The sequence below is a fragment of the Drechmeria coniospora genome, chromosome 01, assembly GCF_001625195.1.
Source record: "Drechmeria coniospora strain ARSEF 6962 chromosome 01, whole genome shotgun sequence".
In the NCBI taxonomy this organism is placed as follows: domain Eukaryota; kingdom Fungi; phylum Ascomycota; class Sordariomycetes; order Hypocreales; family Ophiocordycipitaceae; genus Drechmeria; species Drechmeria coniospora.
The window spans coordinates 10,953,801-10,973,435 of NC_054389.1; the positions used below are offsets into that span (position 1 = coordinate 10,953,801).

At 57.3% G+C, this 19,635-nt stretch overlaps 5 protein-coding genes across 5 annotated transcripts; 4 read left to right on the top strand and 1 right to left on the bottom strand.

Moving 5' to 3' along the window:
- Nucleotides 1-1,661: 1,661 nt before the first annotated feature.
- DCS_02913 (uncharacterized protein) lies at nt 1,662-4,923 on the top strand (the record flags this gene model as incomplete). Its single annotated transcript, XM_040800238.1, has 3 exons — nt 1,662-2,686; nt 3,300-3,576; nt 3,658-4,923. 3 exons carry the CDS (start codon nt 1,662-1,664, stop codon nt 4,921-4,923), a joined length of 2,568 nt encoding a protein of 855 aa, XP_040661121.1.
- A 254-nt stretch (nt 4,924-5,177) lies between these two features.
- Nucleotides 5,178-7,309, bottom strand: DCS_02914 (ribosome biogenesis protein Kri1; the record flags this gene model as incomplete). Its single annotated transcript, XM_040800239.1, has 2 exons — nt 5,178-7,033; nt 7,108-7,309. The coding sequence occupies 2 exons, from the start codon at nt 7,307-7,309 to the stop codon at nt 5,178-5,180; spliced, it is 2,058 nt and encodes a 685-aa protein (XP_040661122.1).
- Nucleotides 7,310-12,773: 5,464 nt separating this feature from the next.
- On the top strand, nt 12,774-13,457 carry DCS_02915 (uncharacterized protein; the record flags this gene model as incomplete). Its single annotated transcript, XM_040800240.1, has 1 exon — nt 12,774-13,457. The coding sequence occupies one exon, from the start codon at nt 12,774-12,776 to the stop codon at nt 13,455-13,457; it is 684 nt and encodes a 227-aa protein (XP_040661123.1).
- Nucleotides 13,458-14,743: 1,286 nt separating this feature from the next.
- Nucleotides 14,744-15,577, top strand: DCS_02916 (uncharacterized protein; the record flags this gene model as incomplete). Its single annotated transcript, XM_040800241.1, has 3 exons — nt 14,744-14,818; nt 14,884-14,947; nt 15,012-15,577. The coding sequence occupies 3 exons, from the start codon at nt 14,744-14,746 to the stop codon at nt 15,575-15,577; spliced, it is 705 nt and encodes a 234-aa protein (XP_040661124.1).
- A 760-nt stretch (nt 15,578-16,337) lies between these two features.
- DCS_02917 (pre-mRNA-splicing factor 38B) lies at nt 16,338-19,416 on the top strand (the record flags this gene model as incomplete). Its single annotated transcript, XM_040800242.1, has 4 exons — nt 16,338-16,378; nt 16,440-16,549; nt 16,606-17,298; nt 17,354-19,416. The coding sequence occupies 4 exons, from the start codon at nt 16,338-16,340 to the stop codon at nt 19,414-19,416; spliced, it is 2,907 nt and encodes a 968-aa protein (XP_040661125.1).
- Nucleotides 19,417-19,635: the final 219 nt, after the last annotated feature.

A 19,635-nucleotide genomic window follows, 5' to 3' on the forward strand; every position in this document is an offset into this window, starting at 1 on the left:
TGTTTTCCTGCCCTTGCCAGACGAGTTGCCGCTGGATACTAGCCAATAGTGGTAGCGCCCACGAGACCCTTCCAAGACCTACGGTTCTGTGCTCGCTTGTGTTGCGGAGTACCTGCGCCTTGCATCCAACGACAAGTGCAGGCGGGAGGACAAGCAATTCGTCCACCTCTCTCCGCTGTCTGCAAGAGCATGTCCTATAATGGCTCCTCACCCACTACCTACTAGGTACCTACCTATGTAGCAGGTAGGTACCTAGGCTCCAAGGTACTTACTTGGTATCTTGTGCTCGGTGCTCACCCTCGGTCCTTGTCAGCATCTGTCCCCAAGGTTCCGACCCCCACCACCCAGCACGAATCATCCTGTGCCATTACACCAGCATCCTCGTTCACTCGCACACGCATCCGTACTCGTACACCACCAAAAGGCACGAGCACGGATGCCAGTGCGTGCCTACCACCTACTCGCATCCTTCCTACTCCGTGCCTCGTGCCTTGCTCATTTGCTCTTGTTGCCCTCGCGTGCCATCCTCGTCTCGTCTCGAATCATGGCCTATCCCGAGCGAGCCACATGCCTGGGATGCTTCCGGATTCAAGTGCAGGCATTTCTCGTAGGCGATGGCGCCGGGCACTGATTCGAGAAGGCGAATAATAATCCATCTCCCTGTGCGTCGAGTGGTACTTATTAGTGCCCGCAACCCTGAAGTGGCCGCCTGGTTGGTGCTCTTTCGTAGCCTTCGACAACATGGGTACCTCTGCCCAGCCTGCCGTGCGGTACACTTTGGCACCTACGCCTGCAGACATCTACTCGTGCATCCTCGGGTCCTCGGTACCTACCTGGTAGCAGCACCTCGTGGCTTGGCCTTTCTCTCTATTATTACCTAGCACTTTCTCCCTGTGGAATTGCTTGGCGTCTGTCCCTCATCTGCGACCATCAGAGGTATCACCTGGGTACTGGTACCCTTCCACGCTCGCCACGCTGCATCTCGAAACATGGCCTGGTACATGAAAAATGCAGCGTGTCGCAAGGTAATAACAGTACCGGTACGTACTGCTGCTCGTAGCCGGTACCGGTAGCTACCTTCTCGTCGAAAGAACCGAGTTGGTAGCTGCCCGAACGAACCTACCTTCCTCCGCTCACTCTACCAAGTACAAGTACTGCTAGTACGAACATCGATGCCCACCCACCACCCTCGACCGACGACGAGGTACGACTCTTGTATCTCACGTCTTTTCTGCCAACGACCATCATCACCGATGCCAACCGGCTCCCTTTGCTCTCTCCCCTCCCCTCGTCGAGCATCCTGCTGCCGCTTGCCCCCTCTCGGCCTCGTTTAACCGACTACGCCGGCCAGCGGCGACGCCGACAACCAGCTCGCCTATGCCCGAGTGCATGGCCTGCCCGCTCTTTCTCCTTGACGGCTCCGATTCGAACCATGATGACGACCACATCCGTCTCGCGTTTCATGTCACCATAGTCTGAGTGTTCCTCCCTTTCATCCGCGAGGCCGTCGTCGCCGTCCTTATCAGAGGTCCAAAGGCACGACCCGGTGCCATAGAGTTCGGACAAGCCTCACCGCTCAACCTACGTACTTCATCATTCATCACGCCCAGCACGGCCGATCATCTGCTTGCCAAGCTTTCGACGGTCAGCACGGCGGCAGAATGAGTGACGAATGGTTCGGCAATGCGGCGAATCCCACCGCCATGGACCCGTCTCCCTTTGACACTTTCGCTTTCCACTTTTCCCCTCTGCCCGATGAGGTCCAGAACCCCCTGATGGCCTCGTCGGATCCTACCCATGTCGCCTGCGAGAATCCTTCCAATCCGAGCTTCTCTCACCATCACCCCATGGATGCCTCCCTGGCCCTCTCCATGTCCACTTTGCCGCCCACGTTGAAGACCCAGCCCGATCGTCGTAGGTCAAGTTTGTGCCTCTCCGAGACGGACGATGGAGTCCCCGACAGTTCGCCCGCGAGCAACTCTCAATTCGATCCTCTCTCCGATGAGTTTGACCTCCACGACTACCGTCGCGCCGATCGCATCCATCTCGCCGGTAAGAAAGTCGACAATTCTGATGTTCCGCCAGCCTGGACCGAACTCAAGACCAAGGCCGGCAAGGAGCGTAAGCGCCTGCCGCTCGCTTGCATCGCTTGTCGTCGCAAGAAGATTCGCTGCTCCGGCGAAAAGCCGACTTGCAAGCACTGTCTGCGGTCTCGGACAGTATGCGTCTACAAGGTGACGTCCCGCAAACCCGACCGTCGCCCAGACCACGCGACCTTGCTCGACAAGCGCCTCAAACGAAATGAGGAGTCCGCCATCGAGGCCATCCCCGAGGCAGACCAGGACGACCCGTCTACCATGGCGTGCGCTGTCGTCAAGCCGTCGATTCCGACCTCGAGCGCAGCCGACGAATCCTTGCCCAAGAAGCGCCGTGAGGTGGAGGCCTTCGGTCCAAGCTCCGAAGCCTGGGCCAAGGTCCCTTGCAAGTCAATGGTCACTGGAGGGCAAGACGAAGGATCGCTCCCCGATGACCAGCAAGAGGATGAGGAACGCAAACTCTCCGACGAAGGAAAAGAGGCTCTGCCATCCGAGGGCGTCCAGGAACACCTCGCCGAAGTCTTTTTCGATAATCTATACGGTCAAGCGTACCACCTGCTCCACAAACCAACCTTCATGCGCAAGTTAAAGTAAGGGCCCACTAGAAGACGAGTCTTGACCGTCGTCTTGCTCCGAGACGAGCGCCAACTGTTGGGGCCCGCGTCGAATGGCGATGCTGACATGACGCAGAAGTGGCAACGTGCCCCCCGTCCTGATTCTGTCTGTCTGTGCCGTGGCCGCACGGTTCACCGCAGATGCCGATATCAGTCCGGCCCCACGCCCATTTCTTCGCGGCGAAGAATGGGCATCACGCGCCAGGGATATCTGCACGAGACGATATGAGTGGCCAAGCATCACCATTCTCACCTGCCTCCTCATCCTAGCCCTGCATGAGTTGGGCACTTGCCACGGTCGCCGCAGCTGGGCCTTGGGTGGTCAGGCCATACGCATGGCTTTCGCCCTTCAGCTGCACAAGGATCTGGAGTACGACCCGCTGTGCCGCGGAAAGGCGCCCCTGAGCTTCATCGATCGCGAAATCAGGCGGAGAATCATGTGGACATGCTTCCTCATGGATCGTTTCAACTCCCTGGGCTCCGACAGGCCCGCCTTTATCAAAGAGGAGTCCCTCAGGATACAACTCCCCGCCCGGGAGCGCTATTTTCAACGCGGCATGCCCGTCACGACCGAGTTGCTCCATGTTAGTGGACGGCGAGCCGCAACGGAGAATGGCGGGCGGTCTACGGCCGAGCCCAGGGACAACATGGACGCCGCCGCTTATACTATTCGCTCCATTGCCACTTGGGGTCGTCTCGTGGCCCATGTCAACGAGGAAGGGAGAGAGACGGATCCTCATCCCATCTGGAGCCCCGAGTCCCGCTATGCGACTCTCGAGCAGGGCATCGATGACTTCGTCGCCGGCTTGCCTCCCCGGTTCCAATACTCTGCCAAGAATTTGGATCTCGAAGTGGGCGAGAAGACGGTGTGCCAGTTCCTTCTCCTTCACTTATCGATACAGCAGAACATCATATTCCTCGGGCAGGCCGCCTCGATGTCCGCCAAGAGTCATGAGGGGCTCGAGGTACCAAAGGACTTTCTGTCGCGCGTTAGGGCGCGCACTTTCACGGCCGCCAACCGAGTGTCGGACATTCTCCGGGATGCGGAAGAATCCCGCTGCAGCGTTCCAGCACCATTCGCGGGATACTGTGCCTTCTCTTCCACGGCCGTCCACATCTCCAACATCTTCACGGGAAATCCGGCCTCAAGGGCCACGGCGGAGGCCAATGTCGACGTCAACATGAGATTCCTGCGAAAAATGATCAAGTTCTGGGGCATTTTTCACTGGATGGTGCATGACATTCGATCTCGGTATCGAAATGCCATGAGTGCATCCCGCTCGGGCGGAGCGGCAGGCGACGATCCCACAACTTCTGCCATGATCCAATACAGTGACTGGTTTGACAGGTACCCCCACGGGCTCATGGATTCCGACTTTTCAGAAATGGGTATGCAGACGGAGGAGGAGAGTGGTGCAGATGGTGTTGCCGACGAACAGTGCAACCCGTTGTCAGTTGACGAGTTCTCCACCATAATCTCGCCGTCACATTGCCTGGAGGGTCGAGACGAGCACCGGATGGGTGCGTCGAGAAAGAAGCAAGTATATAGGAAGTTGAACGAGGTGCCAACGACGTGCATCGGCAGGCGTCATAGTTCTGGCCAAGTGGGAGTTCGGCCACCACCAACAAGGAAATCATGGTCGTCTTCGAAACGAGGACTGTCGAATAGGCCAGGACCGGCCAACTTCAGCCCTCTGGCTGCAAAGCCCCAGTTCCCATTCCAGTCGCCAATCAGCCCTATACAAGCCAGTCACAGCCTCTATCCACAAGGGCAGTTGAACCGGAGCCACTTTCTGCCCAATGAACTGCCGTTTGTGGATGTCACCCGGCAGCCCAATGGTCATGCTCCATCCCTCCATCGACAGCTCTCCTTTGATAGTCTGGTGATGAATCCTGCTGGTATTCCGAACACCATGGACTACGACATGGACGCGTGGAGTGGTTTGCCCGGCAAACGAGGCACCGGTGAGGGACAGCAGATCAAGATGGAGCCAGATGAGCACCGCTCCCTGCGGGGGGCTGGTGACATGGTGCCGGGTGAACGTGATGTGTTCGACGGACAGAACCCAGGCGGTTGGACCGTGCCGTTCGAAATGAATAATTCGGCAGCAGACCAGAGCATGGGCATCGGGGGCACTATTCTCGACCCCTTCAACAATATCGCCTGTGGTGGGCTGATGATGACACCGAGCCAGCTGGACTGGAAGCCATGAAGCAGGCACCGGCCTCGGGCGGCGGCATTATGCTGCATTTAGGTGTACGTACGCCTAAGATATAATGACTGTGACAACAAGGCCCACCATCGTTCCCCTCACGGGCCATGCATGTGTGATGATCTAGTGCAGGAATCCTTGATGGCGTCAAGATCTGGCAATGGCTTGGTATCATGAACGCCTCTCTATCTATATGCACCAGCACGGTGATGCTACATTGCTTGGTGAATTCAGTCCAATCATTGATCGGTGCCTCAAGCTTCCGCATCGGCGGCTGCACGGCTCTTGCCCGATGATCTCTTTCTCTTTTTACGCGAGCCGCCAACCTCGCCCACCACATTCCCGTCCTGTTCCTTCGCCTCGTCTGCCTTCCTGTCCCTCCTCTTCTTCCTATCGTGCTGTTGCGGTGCCAGCGACGTGTCGGCAGCGTGCTCCTCGGCAAGCAGCTTCTCGAAGCCGTACGAAGGTCCCTCCTTCTCATACTCCTTCCCAAAGACACCCCTGCGCCACTCGCGGAGGCGGGCCTTCTTGCCGAGGCGCTTCCTATCCTTGCGCTTCTTCTCCTCGTCGCGGAAGGAGGCGAGCTTCTTGAGGCCGACGAAATCGTTGAGGGCCGCATCCGAAGGCGCGAGCAAGATGTCGCGGGCCGTCATGCCGAACGACTGCGGCGACGTCTCGCGGTAGCGGAAGGCGGTGGCGCCAGCGTTGGACTTGAGCAGATGGTGGTCGTTGAGCTCGAGCTTCGAGTCGACGAGGGCTTCGATCTTGGCGCGTTCTTGTCGGACAGCCTTTTGCGACTCGAGACGGGCACGTTTGCGATCTGCCGTCTTGCGCTTCTTGGTCGGTCGAGAGTCGTCGTCGTCGTCGTCGTCGTCGTCGTCGTCGTCGTCGTCGTCGTCGCCCTCGTCGTCAAGCTCGTCACCTTCGTCGCTGAGCGTCACGCCGGGGACCGCATCGGCATCCTCAAAGTCGGGAATGATGTCCTTGATGTCGATGTCGTCGTTCCACTTTGGTTTCTTGGGCCCTTTCTTCTTCGCCTTGGCCCCGCCAGAGTCATCGTTCCCGCCCTCACCCTCGGATGCAGCGACATCATCTTCGACGGCATAATAGTCATCGCCAAACCGCTTCTGCATCTCCTCCTCCCACTTGTCGTTTTCCCAGCCCTCGTCAAGGAAGGCCATCCACTCTTCCTCGGAAAGCTCCTTGCCAACCACGCCAGCGGCTTGCTTGACCTTTCGGAGCTTTTCCTCCGTCTCCTCGAGCTTCAATTTTCGTAGACGGGCCTTCTCCTCGTTCCTCTGGCGTCGTTCCTCGTCCTTCTTCTCACGTTCCAGGTCACGCTGGCGTTTTCGGCCAGTCCTCTCCTCACGTCGGACCGATCGTGCGGCGGCAAAGTCTCGAGCGTATGACTTGAGGAACTCGTTGCTCTTGGAGGGATTCTCGAAGCGCAGATTGTACGCGTGCTCCCACTCTTCGGCAACGTCGTCTTGCTCCCCATCGTCCGACTCGAAGGCCTCCCATCTCCCGCCTTCTTCGGGGACCCAGGCACGGGCAGACATGAAGTTGGACAGGAACGTCTCCGGGTCTTTGTCGGCGTTGGCAACATCCAGCTCGGATGCCTTGATGGTTTTGGCTCTTGAGGGATGAACGCCGCCGGCGCCGGCCTTTACGGGCTCTTTCCTCTTCATGAACTCGTCGTCGGAGTCGGAATCGTCGGGTCCATCGGTCCCCTTGGCAGCTTTGAACTCGGAGATGATGGACTTCTTCAGGGCAGCCTGCTCCTGCGAGTACGTCTTGGGAGCGTCCCCCTCTTCATCCTCGCCGCCCATGTCGCCGCGCAGCAGCTTGTCCCTCTGGTAGTCGCGTAGAAACACAGGCTTCTCTGCCTTGTCCGTCTTCGCCGGCAGGCCGTCGTCGTCGGGCAGCTTGACGAAGGTGACCTCCTTGTCATAGACACGGGGGTCCTTTGTCCGAAGGGCGTGCAGAGTGGCGGATATTTGAACATCGAGGTCCTCGGTGGCGAGGAAACCGTCTTCGTCTTCGGTCTCGTCCGATGAGGACGAGTCGTCGTCGTCTTCCTCGCGAGTGTCATTCTTGTACTTGTCTTCCACTGCGGGACTGTCAGTCGGGCGGTATGGGTGATGAGTGAACGACGGCTCATCATAGTTAGCTCTCCTCACGTACGTTTTTGCCGTTCCTCTCGCTTCTTGTTGTGTTCGAATCGCTTCGCGTACTCTTCGTTGACCTTGAACGACGTTCCTTGCAACTGGGCTCCTCCATCATCCGAGTCGGATTCGCTGTCGTCTAACAGATTCATCTTGCTTCGCTTTGGGTCAGCGGTGCCCGATTTGGCGGCGGACGCCGATGCAGCAGCGGACCGAGCCATTCTCGAGGTTTATATCCCAGCAGTTGGCGGCGAAAATCATTTGGTCTCGCGGTCAGCAGTGAAGGCGGGCTGGAGAATTTTTGGCGGGTCCGAGGCTCTCTCATCGGCCCTGGGACAACTTTCTGCCGACGACGAATTGAACCCCGCCTGCTCATCAACCTGCAGACGCCGCAGACGCCGCAGACGCCGCAGACGCAGCATGGCCTTAATAGGAGGCAGGTCAGAAATGATTGGTTCAGCAAATTGGCCCACTGCACTCTGTGCAGCACACTGTACTTGAGTAGGTAATTTCTTACAAGTACGGAGTACAGTACACCAACTCAATGTAAGTAGGTAAGGGCAGCATGCCGAGTAAGCACTTACATGTACAAGTACATTTTTTATTTATCAATACAAGTACAAGTAAAAAATGGTGCTCCCTTATACATATACAGTACGGTACGGTACTACGGTACTGCATGTAATTGTAATTCTTTGGCTCGATGAGCTCTCATACATATGTGCACCAACTGCTGGGGGGAGGAGTATTTCCCCCTCCAGAAGTCCCTTTTCCTATTGCTAACGTGGGGAGGATACTTGTTCGGTGATGAAGACATGCAAATGCTTGCCCATACAAGTACTTGTGCTGTACGGAGTACATGCAATGTTTCCAACAACTCACAAGGCACCTTAGGTACCGACAGTACGGAGTACAATACTCCGTAGGTACTCCGTACAGTGCTTTAGTATCTGCTACAAGTACGGTCACATGTACGAATATACTCAAGTACGTACTCGCGTACGAGTTGAATACCAAGCATTTATTAAGTACAGTACTTACTTATGTACGAGCACGCCGTTGAACGTACACTCACTGGTACGAGAAGATGCATCACCTCTTCGTATTGAAAATATTACCGCTGCAAACCCCCATCCAGGATAGGGGATTGGTCCCCCATCGTATTGCACTCGAATTGATTCACCAGCTCGGCCCGGCTGCTGGCTCCATTTAGAGCATGTCGTCTCTGCATTGCGAATGCTGCCACAGTGTGCGAAGATAATTTGTACAGAATATTCGCCAATGAGGCTTGGCATCTTGCACCAGCCCCTATCCGCATCATGGTCTGGCGTTTCTCCGAGTGCCCGACGTGCATGTACTTGCGACGCATGCTACCGCTGGTTCAACACCTTTCGTCCGATGCGTTTCCGGGGAAAGCCCCTGCAGGTGAGTACTTGTGCATACCCGCGCAATCACGGTTCCAGAATCATGCATGTAACATACCGGCAGAGGTGGCTACTGTATGGCGCGTACGTGCATGTACATGCAGTGCCGTGCAGTAGTCCTGCGCCCGTTGGATCTTGCTCGAGCTCGGAGGAGTCGATCCTGCCGACAGTCAAGTCACAAGGGCGAGCGATATCGGTCCTCGGGTTGCAATGGACAAGAACACTGCTGTCACTGCTACCTGAAATAGCCCTGGGTCGGATAAAGCGCATCGCAGGATGCGGGGGCTGGCACTATTTACCATGTTCAATACGGAGTACTCCGTACAAGCACGGAGTACCTACCCTGCTGGTGCGTGCAAGGTAATAGTACTTGTATACGGAGTACCAGGATAAGGAAAAGCCGATCGGGTTCGTCATAGTCGCTACCTCGCCTTCGCAGGTTCGCCCGACTTGGTGCAAGGCATGTTGATACGGACGGCTCTATGCCTGTACATGTACGTAAAGCGATACGGCCACGGGCATAGGTGAACACCTACGGAGTGCTAGGTACGGCTACAACACCAACGGTACACCTATACATGTAGGGCGAAGGACATGTATAAAGCATGCTAGGTACAGGTACACATTGCACTCCGTACCTAGCAAGCTTGACTTGCCAGAGCCAACAGTACCTAGCATTAATTCTCCGTGCAAGTACTGTATGTACATGTACTGTAGGTATAAGTACTGCGTCGCAAGTAGAGCACAGCACTGAGCGCTCCGTACTTGATTGAACTGGGGAACCTACGGGAGGTGTAAGTAAGTACTAGACGGAGCAAGTACAGTGTAGTACATTTACTGTGCAAGTATTAGGTGCAAGTCCATCGCAGGCCAACGGTCATTCGCTGCAGCGAATTCAATCGGCAGTGGGATAGTACGGAGTACAGTAGGTGTAAGTACTTACTGTACATTGTATCATTGTATTATCATTGTATTATCATTGTATTATTGTACTCCGTATTAAGTACGGTAATATCAATGGCACTGTTCGGATTATGGCTGTACATGTACTCCGTACTTACTTGTACTACTTTCTTGCTTGGTCAAGTTCTTGCGGAGTAGAGTAATTACTACCACAGTCGGACCCGAGTCTGTCTCCACCCAAAACCCACCCCGTTTATCTGAGAGGATTGTCTGGCCATGATGAGGCTACCATGCTGGGATTATACTGGGAGATAAATACTCCTTCAGGCCGGCTGATAGAGCAGTGGCGGGGAATTCTCTCGCAACAATTTGCGGTATCGGCCCACTGCCACGTTCCTACCCACCCACGACCACGTTTACGTTTACGAGTGTGGAGTGGTAGATTATGGTCAGCGTTGAATGCCACTCCGTTCTCGCCCTCGTAATCGGGGCCCTGCCGTGGCGCGGTGCGACGGCGCAACGGTGCTAAGGCGCTACGGTGCAACGGTGCAAGGCGCCACGGTGCACTGGTGCTACGGTGCCATGGTACGGGCAGGTATTCCAGGTAGATTTGCAGGGCACGTGCAGGTGCGCATGCCCTGTAAATCGGTGCAGGCGTACGCTGTAATCTTTCTGGCAGTGCACGTCATGCTTGAGTACAGCGCACGTCGGGTCATGCTCGCAAGGAGATGACGCCACGGACAGGAGAGGAGCTCGCAACGAGCCCTGCATCGGTCAGTCAAGGGCCATCGTGTCGGAGGACTTGGGGCTGGTGCCGCCGCAGATTCATCTGAAGGTGTAGCCGCAGAAGCAACAGCAAATTCAACTTGAATCCGTGCAAGGAGGAAGCGGAAGACGGGAAATCGGTACGATGGGATGTGAACAACTGCGCTTTGGCCATTCGCCCTTCCAAACGGCAACATCTCCCGCTCCTCATGAGGGGGGGGGCCGTTCTCAGGCCACACCAGTCTTGACCACTTCGGGCTTGAAGTTGCATCTTCATGGCTTCGCATTGCGAGCTGGACCGATGGGTAAGCGCTCGTGGGGGCCTCCACCCACCGATAGCAAACTCGTCCTCATCTCCGCATCCTTCTCGCTGCAACGTGGACTTGCCCGTCGTCTTCCGCCTCCCGCTTTCCGCCCGCCCCAGCGTCTGCGCATGCTCGCGCCGTGTTTCGGCGCGCCGGCCTCGCTTGGAGCAACGGCGACTCCGCTTCTGATCGCCATCGGGCGGAACATGCGTACGAGGTCGATCACGACAGTGCCTCCGGGTCCGGAGTAGGGGTGACGGGTCAGGATGTGTCATCACGAATCGTCTCAGGCCTTGGCCAGATCTGGCAAGGCTTAGTGAGTGCCCCATGGCGAGTGGGAAAGCCAAAGGTACCCAAGTACTTGAGGCTACGGCACGTGGCGTCGTTGAACAAGGTACCCGGTATTGATATCCACCAGAATTACGGAGCACCGGCGTCGTCTAATAAAATACCGAAACGCTTAACGGCCTCGCAGCGCCACCAGCTGGCTCCTCAACAAGTACCTGTTCAAAGGCGATTGCACTTGAGTACTTTCGCACATTTACAGTACAGTACTTGTGCTTCCCTGCGTAGGGGTGCAAGCACAGGTAGCAGTAACCTCTTCGAATGATCATCTACAGAGTGCTCCGAACTGTACTCGTATTCAGCAAGGACTGCTCCGGTGTACTTAAGAACAGTAGGCGTGCTGCAAGTACAACCAACTATATTACTTACAAGTACAGTACGGAGTCGCGCCTGTACAATTGTGCCATGCCACCTACAAGTACCTACTAGTGTCCCGCACATGGAAGTACTGTACACTACTACCCGCAAGTACTTGAGCACAGTACTTACTTACTGTCGGTAAGTAGGTACGGAGCACAGCACAGTACATGCCAATGATACCATACATGTACATGCCGTGGTCGACCAGGACCTGTCCATACATGGTTGTAAGTACTTGCATACATGAGTATGTATAGGTAGTGTACGGAGTATACCAAGTATGTACGTACCTGCATACTCGGTACCCCAGCCTCAGATTTAACAATCGACGTGGGTCCGCCATCCTCCATTCGGCCTCGGCTCCGCGAAGCTACCACCGAGACTGGCAGAGGGATCAGGATGACCCCGAATAATAATTAATAGTGCATGTACCTATATGAGATGGTTAAGTACTTGCAGTATGTACTTACTTACACGCAAGTACGAAGCACGCCATAGTACGGTTGAACAGTGCAAGCAATGGTTGCCACGCCTGCTTGCCAACGCACTTCCGACTTCCGCAAGGTATACTCAAGTACATGCACAGTACAGTACATAGTCGTACACCTACATGTGCGTATTTGCATACTGTACTCCGTACTTGTACCGAAATAGGAATCCCGGGGAACCAAGGAATAGTGGGTGTTCTATCGGAAGATGGCATGCGTCCATGACGTTATCTGAACTCGTATTCGTGTACGGGTACGAGTGGTAATCTGAAGGCAATTTTTGTGCTCGTACCTGTGCACTGTACAAGTGCGTACGGTTAGCTGGCGGTAGCGGTGGTGATGGTGTGGTGGTAGTAGTGATGGTGGTGGTGGTAGTAGTGATGGTGGTGGCGGTAGTGGTGGTGGTGGCAGGAGTGCATGTACTTGGTCGTCGTCAAGGTAATGCAAATATTATCAGTTGGTAGTATCAAGTGCACAAGTAATAGCGCAGAGCCGTCCGACTCGTATCTACCAAAGTTCGGGCTTGTCTAGCTACAGTACAGTACCTGTACGAGCTCAAATGGACAGGTGACAAATATTGTGGATGCTCCGGCGGGAACTATACGCAAACGCGTTATGCAATCTCCTCCAAGGACGATATGCTTGTGCGACTTCTCCCTCACATGCTTGCGCCTGTACGTAATAACGCATCTGCTCGTGTAAGTACTTGTCCTCGTGCCCGCTTGGTACTTGCCTGTACTTGCTTGAGTACACGACGTCACGGAGGGCGGAGGCGGTACCGGTCAAGGCACGGGCGATAAGGGGGCAAAAGCTATAAAGAAGACGAAGCCAACCACGGCGTACCCATACATGTACCTGCCATATTGCTCACTTGCAAGTGCACCATCAATCGAACAAGTACACGCTCTCTACCGCGTACACGCTCTGCCTTGACTTCTTCCTCTGCTTCCTTCCTTCATTCCCTCCTTCATTTCCATCCATCCATCCATCCCTCTCGCCACTCGCCGTCTCCCTTCCAACCTCGGACACAGCATCAAGCGGGACAGAGCAGGACCAGCCAAGATCCGCTCGACGCTCGTCCAAGGCCCCAAGAAAATGCTCCCCACATCCTTCCTATCCGCCGTCTTGGCGCTCGTCGCCGTCGCCTCGGCCGTGCCTCAGGTGGAGATACGAGGACTTCGGACGCAGAAGCGCTACGCCTACGTCTGCATCAGGAACAACTCGCCACAGCGTCTGAGGAACGTCACCCTCTTCCACAAGTACAGCGACGTCTACAAGCACAAGCAAGACTGGCCCATCGCCGAGAAGAGAGGGTGCAGTTCGCCTCAGATGAAGGTCGAGTACGACACCGGCTTGTTCACCCTCGGCCGCGACTGGTGGATGCTCGCCTTCACCGCCGACGACTCTCGCACAATCTACCTCACGACGCCGAAGAACGCACGCGGCCTATTCGACTGGCTTGATAGGATCTTTCCCACCTTTGCCATCATCACGTCGGGCACCGTCGTCTCCCTCGCCACCATGGCGCACCCGGTCCTTTCCTTCGTCTCGGGTTCCGCCACCTCCATCGCCATGAGGATCATTACCGACCAGATATTCAACGCCGAGACGACCGCCGGCTACAAGCAACACATTCTCAGGGAGTCGGACGCCATGAAGCTGATGGAGATTGTCATCAATGCCGATTACACCGTCACCTTCAAGTCGAAGTCCGGCATCTCTAGAACAATCACCACCTCGGCACCCAGCGTTCCCGATGAAGCGCCGCCGGAAAACTGATGAAGCCCTTGATCCATACAACGTGTGGCTTCCTGTTCTCGCTCCCAAAAGCCTGGTCTTGCTTGCCTTTGCAATGATGGCGTTGCTGCTGGGACGGCACAGTAACGTCTTTGCCCCGAGCTCCTGCTGGTGGTCGCAGCTCGAACCCGGACACTTCCTTCCTGTGAATCTCTTCGTTTCCTTCTTCTTTTTTTTCCCTTTTTTTCAGACCTCGATATGGGCATCTGTTGGAATGTCATCTACTTCTTTGCATGTGCGCTGTACTTTTTTTTATTGCGGAATACGCGAACGGATATCTATTCTTGGAGTTTTAGCGTTTGTACCTGAACGCAGGTACCGAGAACTAAGTAGGTCTCAGCAGTGTTACTCAGCACCTGGGTAACTTGTAACATGGCATGTACTGTACGGATAGCATGAAACAACCATAGCAATACATCATATGCAGTACATACATGCAAGTACGGTACGTACTCTTTTGTGTGTGTGAACGGTTTCGCTCATTGCACTCGTGCGTATGAACTCGAATGGCGGATGAGGCATGCTACCTGTGCCAACCAAGTACTTACTCGACGCATGCACATACAAGTGCTGTGCTGCGTATTTCGGAAATTCGCAGTTCGATGCCGCTATCGTTTCATGGGACATCAGTGCACTCACTGCTACTTATACTGTACAGTACTCCGTACTGTGTGATTACTTGCTGCTGATACAAATCTGCGGCGCAACAATGCGCAAATGCACAGTAAGTAAGTACTTACTGCACTTGCAAGTGCAAGTACCTGTACTTGCTACTCGGAGAGCGAACCCAGCGAAGAAAAAGCGAGTGGCGGGGATTACGGTTGCAGTGCGTCAACGCCGCATTACTGCACTAGTACCTGTGCGTGTCCAAGTACAGCACTCCCTACTCCGTACAGTACATGTACTGTACTTGCTTAAAACCGTACCAACCAGGCACGAGCGACAGGTCCCCACGTGACCGTGCGTACCCATCAAGGACCGGTTATTACTGTAATACTCTCCGACAACTCGAATTACTCGCTGCCCAGACTCCGTGCCGTAATACACCAACCCACCCACGTTACCTACCCACTTCCTTCCCAGGCATTACTGTACGAGTAGCGCAACTTCAGCATCGCAGTGCCACCACACAACCATCGCACCGGCCAGCAGGTTTTTTTGGAGAATCATCGCCAACACTCCTGCCGTTCCGGCCCCGGCTTGGGCATCCATCAAATCGTTAGCTGCCACCTCGACTCCCGTTTCCTGCCCCCGACACTCGCGTGGACATGGCCGACACAAACGCCCCGAAGCCGAGCAGCAGCGTCAAGCTGGTGCTCCTCGGCGAGGCTGCCGTCGGCAAGGTAACTCGGCGCCCCTGCTTCGCCCCATGTCGGGTCCCGGATGCCGATGCTGACGGTCTCGACAGTCGTCGTTGGTCCTACGCTTCGTCAACAACGATTTTCAGGAGAACAAGGAGCCCACTATCGGCGGTACGTCATCTCCCGCCACCCGTCTCTGCTCAGCCCGCCGCGCTCGCTAACGCCCTGCGGCCAGCGGCTTTCCTGACCCAGAAATGCAACCTGCCTTCGCGGACAATCAAGTTTGAGATTTGGGACACCGCCGGCCAGGAGCGCTTCGCGTCCCTAGCTCCCATGTACTACCGGAATGCGCAGGCCGCCCTCGTCGTCTACGATCTCACCAAGCCCACGTCGCTCATCAAAGCCAAGCACTGGGTCGCCGAGCTACAACGACAGGCGTCCCCCGGCATCGTCATCGCTCTCGTCGGCAACAAGCTGGATCTGGCGGCCGAGTCCGCCGCGGCCGAGGGAGACGACGCCGACGACGCCGAAGCCTCCGGCGACGCCCGCAAGGTCTCGACCGAGGAGGCTCAAGCGTACGCCGAGGAGGAGAGCCTGCTATTCTTCGAGACGAGCGCCAAGACGGGTCACAACGTGACCGAAGTCTTCACCGCCATTGCGAATGCCATCCCCGAGACGTCCCTGAAATCCGCGAGGGGTGCCGGTGCGGCGGGAGCCGCCACCAGGACCGCTGAGGAACAGAGAGTCAACCTGGGCGGCGGTGCGAGGGACGCCGGTGCCAAGGACGGGTGCGCCTGTTGAGCCGAGGGCGCCCCGCGTCTACCTTGTGCGTCTCTCCTTTTTGCCCATCTCACCCCTCACGCAAGCTGAGGTCTGCCATCAGCTAGCTCGTCCCGCCATCGTCGGGCGTCGGTCGCCTTTCTTTCGGTTTGCCTTGTGCTATGCGTCGACGGCCTCTTTCGATGACGAGGAGGAAATCCTCTTGATCTTGACCTGCCGACTCTCCATCGCCGCCGGTATGAGGTTGAGCTTGAGGTTTTGTTACTTAGTTCTACTTGGAGCCTGAGCCTATTGCTTGTTTGGTATCGAAATAAAGAACCCGTTTCATCGCAGCTCGTCCATCGTGACCAAATGTGCCGTGCACGAGCACAACGTAGCCGTGCTCCTTGCTTCCTCCTCGGTAATAGCTCGTCGTAATAGCTTGTTGAGTCAGAGCGGCGTGACCAAGGGGATTTGTCGTCACGTGACTGGTCTAAGGAGTTTATGCCACCGCCGTAGCTCGATCCACTTTTCCTCCATCGCGTCAAACTCCTCACCTCGAAAGCTTCAACAGAAACTCTTCATCCATCCATCCATCCAACAAACGACGTTGAACCGCTGCCGGGTCGGGAACTCCCATGATATAAAGTCTCAACGGGTCATCGAGGTCGCGGCCGTGTTGTGGCCATACTCCTCCTTTGCGGCCTCGGCCCCCCCCCCTCCTGCTCGTGCTCGTCGATTTCGCCATCCACCCATGACGACGACGACGGAATAGCAAACTCGAAATTCGGTTGCCGACAGCATGGCTTCCTCCATATCCGAGGCTCAGGCAGAGCTGATCAAGTGAGTTGCGGCGAGTTCCGTCTTGCCGTCAGTCGGCCACGAAGCACTGACAGCGCCGCAGCTCGCTCTCACCCGACGACATTCCCCTGAAGTTGCGTTGCGCCATCTGCAGCAAACTCGCCGTGAACGCCTTTCGACTGCCATGCTGCGAGCAGGCCATCTGCGAGACATGTATGTCGCTTTCATCTCCGAGCTGAAGCCCTCGGGGAAAGCTAACAGCCTGTCAGGTCAATCCAGCATCCCTCAGTCGTGCCCGGTCTGTGAGCACTCCCCTCTCGCCGCCGACGACTGCAATCCAAACAAGTCTCTCCGCACGACCATTCGTGTCTTCCTTCGTACCGCCGAGAAGAAGAGAGAGGCGAGTCGGCCGAAGGAGGAGCAGGAGGCGGCGCCCGTGGCCCCGGCCGAACCATCGAAACCGGCACTCGCCGGTACCGAACCTGCTCCTGACGGTCCGGCATCCAGACAGGATACCAGCGCCGGACCGGTCTCGCAAGCGGAGGCCCCTCCGCTCGAACGAGACGGTGCGACGCAGGCCGGTGATTCGGCCCCCGTCGCGGCGGAGGATACTAACCGGCGATCCTCCCAGCAACTTGGTGACCCGCACGTGTCCGGTCCGGCAGGCGAGCAGGTCCATGAGCCTTCTGGCCCACAAGCTCCCCAGCATGACGGGCACGTTGGCTCGCAAAATGGCAGCGGTGAGACATCGGCGGATCAGCAGGCTGTCGACGCGCCTCAGGATTTCGAGCAGGCCGAAGGCAGCGAGGAAGTCGGCGGCAGCGGCTACGACGCGAACCCCATGAACGGTGGCTTTCCGAACATGATGCTCTCCGGCGGTGGTGACTTCAACCAGATGCAGATGATGATGGCGATGCAGAATGGCATGGGCAACGGCTCATTCGGCAACTTCCCCATGATGGGTACGGCACGACGCATCCTTCGCCCATCCTCCGCACCACGGCTAACGTGACGCAGGCGCAATGGGGATGGACCCAATGGCGATGCAGAACATGTACATGAACGGTGGCTTTCAAGGCATGGGCATGAACGGCATGGGGGGCTTCGGAGGAGGTTTCGGACAAGGCTCCAATAATAACTGGAACGGGTCGCAGTCGTGGGGTTTCGACCAGAATAATTACAATCAAAGTGGTCCCGGCATGGGAACCGGTGATTTTGGCAACTTTAACTCGGGGTTTCAAGCTGGATACAATCAGAACATTTATGGTCAGTTCCATGATCGTCGAAACAACTTTGGCCGCGGCCGAGGTCGGGCTCGTGGCTTCTACGGCGGGTACGGCGGCCGAGGAGGATACTATCAGCATGGCGCCATGGCCAACAACCAGGATCAAGGCCATTTCTCGCAGCAGGCACCGGCCGGCCAGGCTCAACAAGGACACGTCGAAGCAACCGTTGGGGACGTCAAGCAGGTGGAGGGCGCCATCCCAGCATCGTCTGGAGACGGGGAGGCGCTGGCCAAGGGACAGGACTCTGGAGAGGGTGGAGACGTGGATGGCGCGCAGGTCAAGCCAAGCGAACAAAGCTCGCGTGAGACCCAGGCTGCCGCTCCCGCCGGCGCCGTGCCCCGTGGCAACGAGGCCGGGCTGATCCGCTCCGTCTTGTCGGCACCCGACGTGCCCATCAACGCGCCGACAGGACCCAAGGCCATGAGGCAGGGGCTGCCAAACACCAGCCTTCACAACCTTCGAGCTCGCGGCTACCAAGTGGGCGGCGCGCCACCACCCCCGAGCGCTCCGGCAGCCGGGGCGGCGCAGAAGGACGCGGCAGGTAAAGGTTCGGCCGCCCGGAGTAGATCCCGCTCCCGATCCCGATGCCATGATGGTGGGGCTGAAAAGACCGCTGCTTCTCTCCGTGACCACAGTCGAGAACGTCCCCCCGGTCACGATGTGCAAGTCGGCGAAGTCCATGATGGCCGAGACCAGGACGGCGATCTTCCGCGCGCCGAGCCGCGCGGCGATAACAGGAGCCCTAGACGCGGTCGCAGCCGAAGCCGAAGCCGTAGCCGTGGCCGCCGAAACTCGCAGCGGCAAGGAAGACAGCGTTCCCCGTCGGTGAACGGCGACGAGGACAACGACGGCCACCGGCGCAAGCGGCGCAGGAGCAGCCGGAAGGAGCATGAGGATGGCGATCGCGAGCGGCCGAACAACGACAACGACAAGCGCGGGTCCAGGTCGCGCTCGGCCTCGGCTGACGAATCGAAGAGGTCCAACTACCGCGACCGCAAAGATGAAGAGCGCGACGGTCGCAGAGACCGAGATCGAGATCGAGATCGAGAAAAGGATCGAGATAAGGATCGCGACAAGGACAAGGAGCGAGATAGGCACCGCGAGCGAGACGAGGACCGCACCAAGTCGAGCAACCGGTCGCACCGTGATCGCGGCCGTGATCGTGACCGAGACCGCGGCCGCAATCGTCCTCCCGAACGCGCACGGCGTCGCGGAAGGGATAGGATCCGCGACAGGGAGCGCAGGGAGCGCAAGGTGCGGCAGAGGGAGCGGGATCGCGAGAGGGGCCAGCCCGGCGGCGGCGGGAGGGCGCCGTCGGTGAACGGCAGATCGACGACGGGCGACAAGGGGCATGACCCGCCCGGCGGTCCCCGTGGCCCCGACGCCAAGGGCGCCAACTCGCACGGCCGACGCGATTCCCGCGGCAGCAACGGCAAGGTCGGCACTTCCAAGGACGCGCACACTCTCGAGCGCGAGGCGCGCAACCGAGAGCGACTGCTGAAGGAGGCGCAACGGATGGCGCTGGCCAGCAAGACGGGCTCGAAGCGTGGTCGCGAAGACGGCGGCGACGGCGGCGGCGGCGGTAGCGGCGGCGGTGATGGTGGAGGTGGTGGTGGAAGTGGTGGTGGAAGTGGTGGTGGAAGTGGCGGTGGTGGTGGTGGTGGTGGTGGTGGTGGTGGTGGTGGTGGACGGAGGAGCCGCAGATCAGGCCGACGCAACGAGGGTAGAGAAGGGGATGGTGAAGATCGCATGCGCCGGCTTGAGGCAGATCGCGAGGGCGGTCGATGGGGATAGGACCTCCACTTGCACCTTCACAGCAGAGACTCATCTAGCCGATGGTGAGGACGCCGAAGCGGCATCTACATATTGTGGTCTGGACATCTCAAACGGTTGCCAAAGGGACGGGCACCGGGACAGGGACGGGGCTGCGTCGCGCCATGTGGACAGCATAAGCATTGTAAATGTACGACGGGCTATGCCCATCGATGAACGTGCCATGTTCGTCTGCTTGGT